At 38.2% G+C, this 16,974-nt stretch overlaps 1 protein-coding gene across 1 annotated transcript in view; it reads left to right on the top strand.

Moving 5' to 3' along the window:
* Positions 1 to 1,925: 1,925 nt before the first annotated feature.
* The window catches only part of LOC110802987 (protein FAR1-RELATED SEQUENCE 5-like), a 29,601-nt gene continuing 14,552 nt past the window's right edge, over positions 1,926 to 16,974 (top strand). The window contains exon 1 of the mRNA XM_056835726.1: positions 1,926 to 2,025. Coding sequence (XP_056691704.1) covers positions 1,926 to 2,025 — 100 coding nt within the window. The remainder of the gene's footprint in view (positions 2,026 to 16,974) is intronic.

Genomic DNA, 16,974 nt, shown 5'->3' with positions numbered 1-16,974 from the left:
CCCAGACGCATCCCGTCACAAGGTTAATACGCACTAAAAGACTCAATGAAATCTCAAATACTCCGGATTCTAGGAATCCGAATCTGACTGAGAAAACAGCCAAGATCCTATTTTCAACGCCTGGTTCTGGGCGCCGAAATCTTCGGCGCCCAGGCCTGGGCGCTGAAAATACCTAGTACGTGTTTTTTCCTAATTCCTCGTGGATTAGAGTTCTACGAATCTATCTTTCCACGAACTCTTTTCTATAAATAGGGCCTTAAGCTCGACGTGAAAAGAACAACACACAATTATTATTCTGAGTATTGACTCTAAACCCCTAAGCCTAAGCTTCACGCTGCAAAACTGATCACGCGTTCTGTCGCAATCGATCCATAAATCGAACAGAACGTATCCCGTCCCACAATTTGAGATTAGTTAAATAAAAGGAGAAATAGCAAAGTCAAAGTGGTTAGTTTTCTGAGAACCGTGACGCACCTCTCAAGGGTGCGTCGTAATGTGTCCCTTTTCCATGGTTTAATTGCTTTCCTCGCCCTTTTATGAACTGTTAAACTAACTAAATCTGATTGTTCGATCACGCTTAATAAATATGATATTTTTGGGAAATTGGATTATCATACTAGGTCCCTTAAAACAATCTAAATCAGATAATCGCGCTCGATCTAGTACTATATGTTGCATATTGTTAAAATCAACTCAGATTAGTTTAATAGTTAACGCATGTCCCTTCAATTATTTATGCTGAGCTAGTAAGGATATCCTGCCTCTGGAGTTATCGAAGAGCGAGTACTCCTCTCGGTAGTTACAGTCCCCCGAACCCTCAATCTCTACCCTGCGGGTGTACATTGAGCGATCCCCGCCACCAGGGATCACAAGGGAACCTACGGCCGTCGTGGTCAAACATAATTGCACTCCCTTTATGTCACGATAACCGGGTTTTGTCAGTTTTTCTCATTTTCGTTAAAAACTGAATGGCGACTCCTATATTACTAGTCAATTGGGTGTAAACTCACAGGAAATCCAATTACACTTGATTTGACAAAAAGAAGCGTCACACCCACGAGGGACGAGGTCACGCATTAGCCTCGTGCTTTTTCGACCCCCTCACAGGGGTGCAGGCCTATAATTGGAATAGATGGGGCTCATCTAAGTGGTTTTTACAACGGAATCCTACTTACATCAGTTGGCATGGATGGGAACAATGAAATATTTGTTCTGGCTTATGGGATAGTGGACACTGAGAGCTGTGACAATTGGACACATTTCATGAGATGCTTGAGGCAGATGTTTGAGCAAGAGGGTTGCAATAGAGATGATTGGACCTTTATCAGTGACAGGATGAGGGTATGTATTCCTTTTTGCTCCTTTTTTATTTTAATATTTTAATATTCCCGAGTCGGACATTTGAACACATACCCGTCTAACCAAAATGAACCTATTTGTGTTCTGTGTAGGGAGTTGACTTGGTAGTGAGGGACACTTTTCCTAGAGCAACTAGGAGAGTTTGCTGCCAACATTTGTACATGAATTGTAAAAACAATGGATTTGGTGGATATGCATTCTTCAAACTCTTTTGGATAGCTGCTAATGCATACAATGAGTATGTGTATGGTAAAGCAATGGAGAAAATCACTTATCATGATCCAAATGCTGTTGCATACTTGGACACATGCCAGGAGCAATGGTCCAGGCATAGGTTTGATCCTGCTGTTTGTTGTGATCACAACACAACAAACTTTGTGGAGTCATTCAATGCATGCACAAAATCATACAAAGACATGCATGTCTTCTCATTATTGGAAGGTATAACTCAAAACTTAGTGTTCTTTTATTTTCTGAAGTTTGTGTTGTTATGTGTTTATTGTTGTATTTGTTGTTGTACATTAATCAGAAAGTGGTGCATAGAGAGGGTATGGGCTAGATTTGACATGGCAATTGATGTGGAGGATGGTCAGTTGACTGAGTATGCAAGGAAAGAGGTGGATGAAAGAACAGGAGAGTCCAGGTTCTGCTATGCTACAGCCTGTGGTGGGTGGGGGGGGGGAATTTTGAAGGAAATAATGCCCTTGGTCCAAGTATGCATTCTATGTTAAGTCTAATAAATGCGGTTCAGTATTAATTAACAAGTTAATAATTCAGTGAGATCAAGTGAGCTGAATGCCTAACTAGAGGCCGCTTCAGTTCAAGTGGAATTAATGATATTAATCCACAGCTTACTCTTGACTGAACCCGTAGGGTCACACAAATAGTACGTAAACGGATCAAGTATTTAATGGCATTAAATACTCCATCTATGAATATTCGGAACCGACGGATCTTGGTTTCAGTGGGAGCTAAGATCGTCACAAGCAAGAAATGAATACTCCGGAAACGATGATATTGCCGGAAACGGAAATATGGATCGTATTGGAAATATAAATATTATCCAAGTCGTAGATGTTGCCGGAAACGGAAACATGGTACGTATCGGAAAATATTATCGGAAATGGAAATATTGCCAGAATCGGAAATATTGCCGGAAACGGAAATATTGTCAGAATCGGAAATATTACCGGAATCGGAAAATAATTCCGGAAACGGAAATATTAAATATTTGTTCGAAACTGAAATTAATTCCGGAATCGGAAATATTAAATATTGTTCGTATCGGAAATGAATTCCGGAATCGGAAAATTTAATCGGAAGCGCATCGTACGAATAAGCATCGGACGAGGCCTGCCGGACGAGGCCCAGCACGAAGCCAGGCCATCGCCCAGCAAGCCAAGCGCGCCGCACAAACAGCCACGCCAGGCCCAGCGCAAGGCCAGGCCCAGCAGGCTGCGCAGCGCGCACAGCGCGCACAGCACGCGCAGCGCGCAGCGCGCGCGAGCGCTGCGTGGGCTGCTGCTCGCGCGCACGCATGGGGCCCATCGTGGCAGCCGTGCGTGTGTGTGCAAGTGTTTGTGTTCGTGCACGTTTCCTAAAACATGCAGAGTTCGGTTAATGATTAAATTCCTAATTCTATTTGATAAATTAATTAAATTAGAGTTCTTGTAGGATTCTAGGTTTAATTAATTTGTATCTGAATAGGATTTCGATTCCCTTTCCATACCCCTATAAATATGAGGCTAGGGCTCACAATTTATAACAAGTTTCAAAGTATTCAAAAGTGAGTTTTTTGAGAGAAAATTAAAACACACATCTTGCTCATAAAAGTGCCGAAATTTTCTAGTACCTTAAGGGCGATTCTAGTTGGTCAATCTTAAGGCGGATCCGGACGTGCTGTGGACTATCTACGGAGGGACGACACTTGGAGTCCTAAAGACTTGTTCTTGTTCGGTTCGGGCGCAGCTAGGGAGGGCACGCAACAAAGAGTATGCATCTAAATTATGCTATATGATTATGTGTAAATAATATGTTGTCCTGGGTTAATGGTTGTTTCCGCATGATCTATGTAATGTCATATGTATCATAACCTTACAGTGGTATCACGAGCCCCTTATTATTTTCATAATCTAAATTGCATGAACATGGTTAAATATTACAAATTTGCAAGAATTAAAAGGGGTGATTAATTTTCGTAATTGTTAATTAATTGCAAATTGCGTTTATTTAATTATACGTACGCAGTTTTTCGGCAGTTTCTTCGTTACTCATCCGAATTGAGTGATTTTTGTGTCAATTCCGCATGTAAAAGGAATTCTAAAATTTTGACAAAAAGAGTATTTTTCTGCCGAACCCAGAATTCTCAAATTCGAAGCCTAACTATGACTTTTCGAATGCAAAATTTCGTAAATTTAAGATGTTAAATTAAATATTTGCGATTCTTGTTGATAAATCTTGAATTTTTGATTGACCTACTGCATATGTTTAACAAGTTTGAATGCCTAGTCTTGTTAATTATGCAATCTAATTTGTAATTATGATTAATTTGTTGAAAATTAGAATAATTTAGAATTAATTTGATTTTCATAATTAATTGTAATTTAATTAGAAACCTATGATTAAAAACCACCATAAAAATTATAAATTTATGATAAATTTTAAATTTTTATGACCTAGATTTGAGTCCATAACAATCGGAAATCAATTGGATAATAAATTTTCGATTTTTCGCCCTAAAATTATGAAATTAATATTATTTATTAATTTGTCATTAATTTTAAATATAAATTTTAAATTTTTATGCGATTTGTTCATAAAACTTGCACGCACGAAGCAATGGACGCTTCGTGTTACCCTTAAGGGGTGTTGTATAATGCGGGCATGCGACGACGAGCAAGGGAGCTCGTCGCCCGTGCGGCACGAATGCAATGAGCAAGGGCGTAGTGCACGAGCACAAGGCAGCAGCCCTGCCTTGTGTCGTGTGCCACGAGCAATGGACGAATGGGCATGGGCGAAGGGCGAGCCAAGGCAGTCGCGTGTGGGCAGCAAGCGAGCTGCGCCACAACGCGCGCTGCCTCGCACAAGAGCGCGCAGCCTCGCGCGCAGCGAGCGCAAGCTCGCGTGCCACGAGCGCTGCGCCCAGCATTGCTCGCGCGCACAACGAGCGAGGACTCGCGTGCACAGCCAGCATTGCTCGCGCGCACAGCGAGCGATGTCGCCCGCCCAGCGAGCGATGTCGTGCGCCCAGCGAGCGATGGCTCGCGCGCCCAGCGAGCGATGTCGCGCGCACACTGCGAGCGATAGCTCGCGTGCGATGAGCGCTGGCGCGCGCAGCGAGCACCAATGCGTGCGGAGGCTTGCGATGGGGATGCAGCAGCTATGCGACGAGCGCATGGGCTGCGCGCACATGGCCAGCAATGGCTGTGTGCGTGCGGCCCATGGGCGTGCAACGCGTAGGGTGTTTGCGTTACGATTAAAGATCGTTTTGAATGTTTAATTTGAAAATTTCAGTTCACGTAATTTTAATTAATTTTAAAATTAATAATTTAAATTATTTTCTTGGATTTTAATTTTGAATATTGTAATTATAATAAATGTTATTTATTTTAATTATTTTACTAAAATTAAAATCATGAATTAATTTAAATACGACTGAAATTAAATTAAACTTTTGGGATTCAATTATAAATTGATATGAGCTTTAAATTTTAATTAAATTTGTATGTTTCCGGTTGGACTAGAAATACATTTTTATGTTTAAAATTAGTAAAGCATATAAATTTATTGGTTTAAGTGGGAGCGCTTTTAGTCATAAACTCTTGATTAGGTCTACAAATCCTTAAGGTTAAAACAACTTGATTAGAATTAATAAGGACTGAATAATTGGTAGATTATTGGTGCCCTTGATTAATTGCTGCAAATGTTTACGTGATGCATAATGTGTTTTACTAACCAGCTATGTGGGCCATTCATGATAATGAATGGGTGAATAGTATATATTGTATATGTACTGTTTTGCAGGTTATGAAGTGACTAGTATGGCCCAAATAGGATAGAAAATATGGTCTGCGTACCATTAATTTGAATGTAATTGGTCTAAAGTACCAAAGTTATTTTTCAATTCAAATATGGTCTGCGTACCATCAAATAGTTGTAATTAGTTATAACTTATCCTATTTGAAGAAAATGGTGCCTCCCACGGAGATTTTCAAGACGGACTTTGAAGTCAAAGCTTCAAGATGAAGTCGGGCCATACTAGATCACATTTATCTTATGCATGTTTTAAGTTATTTATTGTTTTAAATATGTCTTAAAATGCATGAGATCAAAAGCTTGATTATGTTGCATGATTAAGGATTTTAGTTCACTTAAAATCTAACCAACATAGTAAGAGCCTTAAGTTCCAAACTTAAAAATTGAGTTAAAAGGTGCCATGCCAAAATATACACTTGCTTGGATATCCTTTACATCAATCTAGTAATAGTTTTCGCTCAGCGAGGTGTTACTTATTGGTCCTAAAGGGGCAAGGTACACAAATAATTGTGAGTACATGTTAGTTTTGGTGAAACTCAACGATATAAGTAAGGAGTCCTTTTATGTCGTGGCAAATTCGATAGGTTTACCTAATAAGTTCTTAGACGTACCTATCAACCAAGAATAGTTTCTAGACTATTAGCAAAAGGCTTTTGCTTACCTAAGATGTTCTAGGATTAAGTCGACAAACTGTGCTTAGTTCTTCAATGATTTTAGGATCTTGGAATCATTTTATTCACACCTGCCGGAACACATAATTTGAATAAAATGCTTAATAAACATTGAATTATGCATGTATGCTAGAATTTAAAGTTTATTAAGAGAAACTGTGAATGGTTATTTATTTGTTTATTCTTTTCAATTGTAGTTTTTAATATGGCAAACAAAAATCATTCAACATTCGATCAATTCTCGAAAAGGAGAAGTTGAACGGGAAAAACTTCCTTGACTGGCAAAGGAACTTGCAAATAGTTCTTATGCAGGAAGAAAAGGAGTATGTCCTGGATGAGGCGATGCCCGAAGCTGCAGGCGACGGGGTCACTCAGGCAGCCCTCAATCGTTGGATTGATGCCAACAAGGATGTGAAATGTCTAATGCTCGCCACCATGAGTGCGGATCTGCAGAAAACATTCATCAACTCAGATGCTTTCACAATCATCAGTGAGTTGAAGAACATGTTCCAAGATCTGGCTCGAGTCGAAAGATTCGAGGCTCATAGGCAAATTCTTGAGACCAAGCTTAAGAAAGGCGAGCCCGTAAGTCCACATGTTCTCAAAATGATTGGACTCATTGAGAATATGAGTCGGCTGGATCAGCAATTTTCTCAGGAAATGGCTATAGACACCATCCTCCATTCTCTTCATAGCGGGTATGATCAGTTCAAACTGAACTACAGTATTGATAGGTTATGATACATATGACATTACATAGATCATGCGGAAACAACCATTAACCCAGGACAACATATTATTTACACATAATCATATAGCATAATTTAGATGCATACTCTTTGTTGCGTGCCCTCCCTAGCTGCGCCCGAACCGAACAAGAACAAGTCTTTAGGACTCCAAGTGTCGTCCCTCCGTAGATAGTCCACAGCACGTCCGGATCCGCCTTAAGATTGACCAACTAGAATCGCCCTTAAGGTACTAGAAAATTTCGGCACTTTTATGAGCAAGATGTGTGTTTTAATTTTCTCTTAAAAAACTCACTTTTGAATACTTTGAAACTTCTTATAAATTGTGAGCCCTAGCCTCATATTTATAGGGGTATGGAAAGGGAATCGAAATCCTATTCAGATACAAATTAATTAAACCTAGAATCCTACAAGAACTCTAATTTAATTAATTTATCAAATAGAATTAGGAATTTAATCATTAACCGAACTCTGCATGTTTTAGGAAACGTGCACGAACACAAACACTTGCACACACACGCACGGCAGCCACGATGGGCCCCATGCGTGCGCGCGAGCAGCAGCCCACGCAGCGCCCGCGCGCGCTGCGCGCTGCGCGTGCTGTGCGCGCTGTGCGCGCTGCGCAGCCTGCTGGGCCTGGCCTTGCGCTGGGCCTGGCGTGGCTGTTTGTGCGGCGCGCTTGGCTTGCTGGGCGATGGCCTGGCTTCGTGCTGGGCCTCGTCCGGCAGGCCTCGTCCGATGCTTATTCGTACGATGCGCTTCCGATTAAATTTTCCGATTCCGGAATTCATTTCCGATACGAACAATATTTAATATTTCCGATTCCGGAATTAATTTCCGTTTCGAACAAATATTTAATATTTCCGTTTCCGGAATTATTTTCCGATTCCGGTAATATTTCCGATTCTGACAATATTTCCGTTTCCGGCAATATTTCCGATTCTGGCAATATTTCCATTTCCGATAATATTTTCCGATACGTACCATGTTTCCGTTTCCGGCAACATCTACGACTTGGATAATATTTATATTTCCGATACGATCCATATTTCCGTTTCCGGCAATATCATCGTTTCCGGAGTATTCATTTCTTGCCTGTGACGATCTTAGCTCCCACTGAAACCAAGATCCGTCGGTTCCGAATATTCATAGATGGAGTATTTAATGCCATTAAATACTTGATCCGTTTACGTACTATTTGTGTGACCCTACGGGTTCAGTCAAGAGTAAGCTGTGGATTAATATCATTAATTCCACTTGAACTGAAGCGGCCTCTAGCTAGGCATTCAGCTCACTTGATCTCACTGAATTATTAACTTGTTAATTAATACTGAACCGCATTTATTAGACTTAACATAGAATGCATACTTGGACCAAGGGCATTATTTCCTTCAGTCTCCCACTTGTCCTTAGGGACAAGTGTGCATTTCCTAATTCCTTTGTCGCTCGATGCTTGCTCTTGAACATAAGGTAAGAGTTGTCATCCTTATTACGTCCAGAGGTGTTCCTCGGTTTCAGAGTTCAACTGATCAAATAAACAGATAATCATAGCCTATGATTCATCCGAGCACGGCCATGCATTTCACAGTTTCTAGCTCTCCGAGTGGCCTTGTACAACTTTTAAGCATCTCATCCCGATTTATGGGAGGACAATCCCAATCTTGCGATCTTGAGATTAGACTTCGTTTGATAGGTGATTACCTGAGCGTTGCCTTTATAGCCTCCTTTTACGGTGCGACGGTTGGTCAACGTCAAAGCAACCAGTTCTCAAACAAGTAATCTCAAATCACTCAGGTATTGAGGATTTAGTGTCTAATAATTTAATGAAATTTACTTATGACAGATTTTCATCTCTTACAGTAAAGTTTCATAGGTCTTGTCCGATACTAGTCTTCCCAAAGTAAGTATCTATGCAAATGATTATGACATTGCCATGTCCACATAGTTCAAGAAACAGAACTACTAGTCATCTTGCATTCTAGTCGTCTAACGTTTTCTATGCGTCCAATTTTATAGAAAACTCCGACTAGGGACCATTTTCAACTTTTGACATTCAAGTTCACTTGATAGACATTTCTTAGTCACAGGACTGATCCTGACAGTCTATCTTGAATATATTGTCAAATTGAAGGGACTCATCATTTAATACTAAACCAAGATTAAATGGAATATGAAAACATATTTCATATATGATAAATGTTCAACCCCAATGTTTTACAACCATGGGCCTCTAACCCATCTTTAAAACATTTCATGGAATTCAAAGCTATGTTTGATTTCCAGTGCTACAACGTGAGTGTTGCTTCTCACTTGTTGCATAGGTTTAGTTATCATGCTTTGCCAATCTTAATATCCTTTTCATCGAATGTTCTTCGAGATATGATGATAAGATCTTTTGAGTTTGTTTATTATGTGATCTAGTCTTTCTTACTTCGATAGTGGTTCTACGCATTTTGCAATGAAGAATCATCAAGTTAGCAGACATGTGATCCACCCAAGTTCAATGAAGAACTCATTAATAAGTACTTTTACTTCAACTGTTTAGGTTGCTAGTGATGCTTTGTTTGGATTTGCTTATCCAAGCAGTTCACAGATATGTGGAAGACTTTCCAGCTATATCTTAGAACATATTTAATTTCCCACGCAACAACTCATGGTCTTCAATCCATGTTGCCATTTCAAAACACGATGCTCTTTAGCTCGTCCTTGTCAATGGTTAACTCCAAAGGGTCTTGCTTGATCCTTTGCCAGTGTTTATGCGTGTAGCATCAATATTTAGCATATCTTTATTTCCTTGAATCAAGAAGTAATCCTATGTACCTTTTCAGGTACCATAAGTTTTTCTTGATCTCAATCTAATTGGTCTTCACTTAGATCAATAGAGATTGGTATATGTTCGTCATGCCTAAAGTCATACGATACGTTTTTGGCGATCCTCATATTATATCATACATGATAAATTCTTTTGTAGAATAATTCCCAATTGAATTCTATTCATGTAACTTTAGCTCATTCAATTTCAGTAGATATTGAATCCAGCTAAATTCTTTGACATATAATATAGGTGAAGAATCTCATTAGATTCTTTGATGTTAACTTAGTAAATGCTTATACATAGTTCAAACATCCTTTACTTAGATTTATTCACATGGGTCGAATATCTCTAATGGAGACTTTCGTGTTTGATTTAGTAAATGCCATTACTTAATCCAAAATAATATCATAAGATCTTTGTAAATAGATCTTAATACCCAGTATGTACTAAGTTTCGCCATGGTCCATTATTGATGAATAATCTCAAATCTAAGTCATTAGCATTTGAATGTTATTTCACAATAGAGAGATATGTGTGTGATACACATAGGACCAATTAAGTTTTAAGTACTCCCACTAAACTTCTTATATATCTATAAGAATCATGTATATTTTATGAAACTAAAATACTTATTAGTTTCACTAAAATACAGTTCCAATTCCCAATTGCTTGCTTAAATCTGTACTTAGATTTTATAAGCTAGCTTTCCTTTTCAAGCATTTATTTGGATCCACAAACTCTATGACATACCATGTACATATTGTATTCCATCATTTGATTGAGGAATACGTTTTGTCATCCAATTGCCATATGTACCAATATGCAATCATTGCTTGAATTATAGACTTAAGCATTACGATTTTGCATGAGGTTTCAACACAATCCATGCCATGAATTTGCTTGTAACCTTTAGCAACTAATCTAGCTTTGTGTGTGAACACAATTCCATGTTTGATGGTTTTTATCCTTAAAACAAACTTGCAACCAATAGGTGTGAAACTATTCTTGCAAATCAACAAAATTTCAATTTTGTCATCAAAACATTGAGTATGTTTTATGGCCTCTAACCATTTAAAACATTTGAGTCTATATATGGCCTCTAACCATTTTAGGGAATCTGGGTTTCGTCATAGCTTTCTTACAAGTCACAAACTCATTAATCTACATGATAATAGTTTGACTGCAAGTTGTAGGTTTCTTCACTATTTAATAGAAGAATCTTATAGTTTCATTGACCTGATCTCTATGTTTCTTCACTATCTAATAGAAGAATCTCATAGTTTCAGTGACTTGAATTCTATGCCTACTTGGGTATAGAACATCAAACAATAGAATATCAATAGCCACTTGAAAGTCCTTTGAATATTCTGTTCTCCTTGAAGCACTTGTAAAGTCTTCTAAGAGATATCTATTCTTTAAAGCCACTTCTAAAGTCCTTAAAGAATAAGTTCGGATTTTCTGAAGCACTTCGAAAAGCCTCCAGAATGTCCGTTTATGTTTGTTGTTCGCCTCGAAAACTTTCGAGGTCTATTTTCTCCCACTTGTCATTTTGGAAACGAATCTCCAAAAGGACATTATTTCGAGCAAACAAACATTATGTTCTCAAAAATTCGTGGTAGAAACAATACCCTTGTGTCTCATTTGAATAAATCACAATGAAACATATATCTATACTTGGACCTTAGTTTGTTGAATAACAAACACTAAGCTCCCACTGAGTTTAAGAACTCTTTAGATATATTATGAAAAGATATTCTGAAATTACTTTTCAATAGCTTTGACGAATTTGGTTTAGTTTGGTGGTAGTTGAGCATTTTGTTTTAGAAATTATAGGAAAAGTCTTTATGATCCATCATTGATTGAATCAAGTACTAATCGACTTCGATCATTCCAACTTAGATATGCCATATCTTATGGAGCTAGATTGTGAAATTACAACACACAATCATTGATGATCATATTTGGTCTCAAGTAATCATCAACATGATCTAACCTAGATCTTTATGATTTCTTGCCAAGTGGATTTTATACTTCTGAATCTTTGAACTAGCCAAACAGATTCAACTTATATCACATTTGAGTAAATAAACCTATATTCACTCAAATCCATGTGAAATAATAAAGTCATAAAATCTTTCTTTAGCTTTGAACTCTATCGTCTAGGCGTTCTAACAATAGTTCATATCTTTTGTTACTTTCAACAAGTAAGACTAGCTTGTCTTAAGTTGATCTAGAAATCAACCAACTTTCAAAAGTCCATTAAAATAGAGCTTTTGAATGTTAACTTGTTGATATGGTCTAAGCAACAATGCCAAAGGTTAGTGGAACTCAAATCAAGGGGTTGATTTGAACCTAGTAAAGTTCTTTAAAGAGTTGTTTGTTTTAATCAAGCATATTGACTCATTCTGTAAATGACCATTTCATTCAAATGAACAAACAATCAAGCATTGTTTTTGTTCTTCTGAATGTGAGTCTTTCTGTGTTTGAAGCAGAAATTTAGGTATGCTGATTATGGAACAAAATAGCCATTAAGTTCCAGCCTTTGAAAGGACTTAAAACAAACTAGATGACCCTACAACTAATGTAGCATTGCCATGCTTCATTTCCCACTTGTAGGTCATTAGTGTATCCTAGCTTCCATTGTTTGAGTTATTACCGAAGTAAGAACCTCAAGCGGTATATGATACCAAGGAAGTTTGATTGCTAGGTCACTTCTCTTTAAACATAAACTTATAGGTAGAAACGGAATCGTAAATTCCTTTCATTTGTTCCTCGTTTTCCTATTTCTTGTACCCTTTCTTATAGTCTTAAGAATTGAATTCTTTAGTGTTGACTTTTATACTTTGTTAGACATGTCCAATGTCACCAACAAGGTTCTTTACCATTTTAATTTATGTTGAATATTTTGTTTCAACTAGATGATCTTATTAGAAGCTTCTAAAGTTCTCTAAGCATCGATCTATTCGAATGTCTAGGGACTAGACTCATTCGAGAATTAAATGGACAAAGATATTAGGTTGTTAACCATTGGTAAAGCTGAGCGTTTAAGCTCAATGCTTTATGATCTCAAAACTACAGTGTATTTTGAATTCACAAGCACCAATTGGTTTGCCATTCGATTTTGATGTTCGAAAACAACCATAAAAGTCGATATAAGAAACGTACATTTTAAATTGCTCACTTTCTCTCTTTTCCGTGAATCGTTCTTGGATTCACTACCAATCGAGGAAATTTACTGTTACCTTTCTAAAAGGATTTATTGCAGTGCAAGATATTTAATTATAAACAATAATTAAAACATACATTGAAGCATGCAAAGTCTAAACATTTATCATGAATAATAACTTGAAATTAAAGCAACCATGCAATTCAAACAAGTTATTAGCATTTTATTCGATTTTATTGTTCCGGCAGGTGTGAATAAAATGATTCCAAGACCCTAAAACCATTGAAGAATTAAGCACAGTTTGTCGACTCAATTCTAAAACATTTTAGGTAAGCAAAAGCCTTTTGCTAATAGTCTAGAAACTACTCTTGGTTGATAGGTACGTCTAAGAACTAATTAGGTAAACCTATCGATTTTGCCACGACATAAAAGGACTCCTTACTTATATAGTTGAGTTTCACCAAAACTAACATGTACTCACAATTATTTGTGTACCTTGCCCCTTTAGGACCAATAAGTAACACCTCGCTGAGCGAAAACTATTACTAGATTGATGTAAAGGATATCCAAGCAAGTGTATATTTTGGCATGGCACCTTTTAACTCAATTTTTAAGTTTGGAACTTAAGGCTCTTACTATGTTGGTTAGATTTTAAGTGAACTAAAATCCTTAATCATGCAACATAATCAAGCTTTTGATCTCATGCATTTTAAGACATATTTAAAAGCAATAAATAACTTAAAACATGCATAGGATATTTGTGATCTAGTATGGCCCGACTTCATCTTGAAGCTTTAACTTCAAAGTCCGTCTTGAAAATCTCTGTGGGAGGCACCATTTTCTTCAAATAGGATAAGCTATAACTAATTACAACTATTTGATGGTACGCAGACCATATTTGAATTGAAAAATAACTTTGGTACTTTAGACCAATTACATTCAAATTAATGGTACGCAGACCATATTTTCTATCCTATTTGGGCCATACTAGTCACTTCATAACCTGCAAAACAGTACATATACAATATATACCATTCACCCATTCATTATCATGAATGGCCCACATAGCTGGTTAGTAAAACACATTATGCATCACGTAAACATTTGCAGCAATTAATCAAGGGCACCAATAATCTACCAATTATTCAATCCTTATTAATTCTAATCAAGTTGTTTTAACCTTAAGGATTTGTAGACCTAATCAAGAGTTTATGACTAAAATACGCTCCCACTTAAACCAATAAATTCATATGCTTTACTAATTTTAAACATAAAAATGTATTTCTAGTCTAACCGGAAACATACAAATTTAATTAAAATTTAAAGCTCATATAAATTTATAATTGAATCCAAAAGGTTTAATTTAATTTCAGTCGTATTTAAATTAATTCATGATTTTAATTTTAGTAAAATAATTAGAATAAATAATATTTATTTTAATTACAATATTCAAAATTAAAATCCAAGAAATTAATTTAAATTATTAATTTTAAAATTAATTAAAATTACGTAAACTGAAAAATTTCAAATTAAACATTCAAAACGATCTAATCGTAACGCAAACACCCTACACATTGCACGCCCATGGGCCGCACGCACACAGCCATTGCTGGCCATGTGCGCGCAGCCCATGCGCTCGTCGCATAGCTGCTGCATCCCCATCGCAAGCCTCCGCACGCATTGGTGCTCGCTGCGCGCGCCAGCGCTCATCGCACGCGAGCTATCACTCGCAGTGCGCGCGCGACATCGCTCGCTGGGCGCGCGAGCCATCGCTCGCTGGGCGCGCGACATCGCTCGCTGGGCGGGCGACATCGCTCGCTGTGCGCGCGAGCAATGCTGGCTGTGCGCGCGAGTCCTCGCTCGTTGTGCGCGCGAGCAATGCTGGGCGCAGCGCTCGTGGCACGCGAGCTTGCGCTCGCTGCGCGCGAGGCTGCGCGCTCTTGTGCGAGGCAGCGCGCGTTGTGGCGCAGCTCGCTTGCTGCCCACACGCGACTGCCTTGGCTCGCCCTTCGCCCATGCCCATTCGTCCATTGCTCGTGGCACACGACACAAGGCAGGGATGCTGCCTTGTGCTCGTGCACTACGCCCTTGCTCATTGCATTCGTGCCGCACGGGCGACGAGCTCCCTTGCTCGTCGTCGCATGCCCGCATTATACAACACCCCTTAAGGGTAACACGAAGCGTCCATTGCTTCGTGCGTGCAAGTTTTATGAACGAATCGCATAAAAATTTAAAATTTATATTTAAAATTAATGACAAATTAATAAATAATATTAATTTCATAATTTTAGGGCGAAAAATCGAAAATTTATTATCCAATTGATTTCCGATTGTTATGGATTCAAGTCTAGGTCATAAAAATTTAAAATTTATCATAAATTTACAATTTTTATGGTGGTTTTTAATCATAGGTTTCTAATTAAATTACAATTAATTATGAAAATCAAATTAATTCTAAATTATTCTAATTTTCAACAAATTAATCATAATTACAAATTAGATTGCATAATTAACAAGACTAGGCATTCAAACTTGTTAAACATATGCAGTAGGTCAATCAAAAATTCAAGATTTATCAACAAGAATCGCAAATATTTAATTTAACATCTTAAATTTACGAAATTTTGCATTCGAAAAACTAAAACCTTCGAAAAGTCATAGTTAGGCTTCGAATTTGAGAATTCTGGGTTCGGCAGAAAAATACTCTTTTTGTCAAAATTTTAGAATGCCTTTTACATGCGGAATTGACACAAAAATCACTAAATTCGGATGAGTAACGAAGAAACTGCCGAAAAACTGCGTACGTATAATTAAATAAACGCAATTTGCAATTAATTAACAATTACGAAAATTAATCACCCCTTTTAATTCTTGCAAATTTGTAATATTTAACCATGTTCATGCAATTTAGATTATGAAAATAATAAGGGGCTCGTGATACCACTGATAGGTTATGATACATATGACATTACATAGATCATGCGGAAACAACCATTAACCCAGGACAACATATTATTTACACATAATCATATAGCATAATTTAGATGCATACTCTTTGTTGCGTGCCCTCCCTAGCTGCGCCCGAACCGAACAAGAACAAGTCTTTAGGACTCCAAGTGTCGTCCCTCCGTAGATAGTCCACAGCACGTCCGGATCCGCCTTAAGATTGACCAACTAGAATCGCCCTTAAGGTACTAGAAAATTTCGGCACTTTTATGAGCAAGATGTGTGTTTTAATTTTCTCTTAAAAAACTCACTTTTGAATACTTTGAAACTTCTTATAAATTGTGAGCCCTAGCCTCATATTTATAGGGGTATGGAAAGGGAATCGAAATCCTATTCAGATACAAATTAATTAAACCTAGAATCCTACAAGAACTCTAATTTAATTAATTTATCAAATAGAATTAGGAATTTAATCATTAACCGAACTCTGCATGTTTTAGGAAACGTGCACGAACACAAACACTTGCACACACACGCACGGCAGCCACGATGGGCCCCATGCGTGCGCGCGAGCAGCAGCCCACGCAGCGCCCGCGCGCGCTGCGCGCTGCGCGTGCTGTGCGCGCTGTGCGCGCTGCGCAGCCTGCTGGGCCTGGCCTTGCGCTGGGCCTGGCGTGGCTGTTTGTGCGGCGCGCTTGGCTTGCTGGGCGATGGCCTGGCTTCGTGCTGGGCCTCGTCCGGCAGGCCTCGTCCGATGCTTATTCGTACGATGCGCTTCCGATTAAATTTTCCGATTCCGGAATTCATTTCCGATACGAACAATATTTAATATTTCCGATTCCGGAATTAATTTCCGTTTCGAACAAATATTTAATATTTCCGTTTCCGGAATTATTTTCCGATTCCGGTAATATTTCCGATTCTGACAATATTTCCGTTTCCGGCAATATTTCCGATTCTGGCAATATTTCCATTTCCGATAATATTTTCCGATACGTACCATGTTTCCGTTTCCGGCAACATCTACGACTTGGATAATATTTATATTTCCGATACGATCCATATTTCCGTTTCCGGCAATATCATCGTTTCGGAGTATTCATTTCTTGCCTGTGACGATCTTAGCTCCCACTGAAACCAAGATCCGTCGGTTCCGAATATTCATAGATGGAGTATTTAATGCCATTAAATACTTGATCCGTTTACGTACTATTTGTGTGACCCTACGGGTTCAGT

The sequence above is a fragment of the Spinacia oleracea genome, chromosome 2, assembly GCF_020520425.1.
Source record: "Spinacia oleracea cultivar Varoflay chromosome 2, BTI_SOV_V1, whole genome shotgun sequence".
Lineage (NCBI taxonomy): Eukaryota > Viridiplantae > Streptophyta > Magnoliopsida > Caryophyllales > Amaranthaceae > Spinacia > Spinacia oleracea.
Note: the sequence above shows the minus strand (reverse complement) of the source record. Positions and strands in the feature narration are given on the sequence as shown.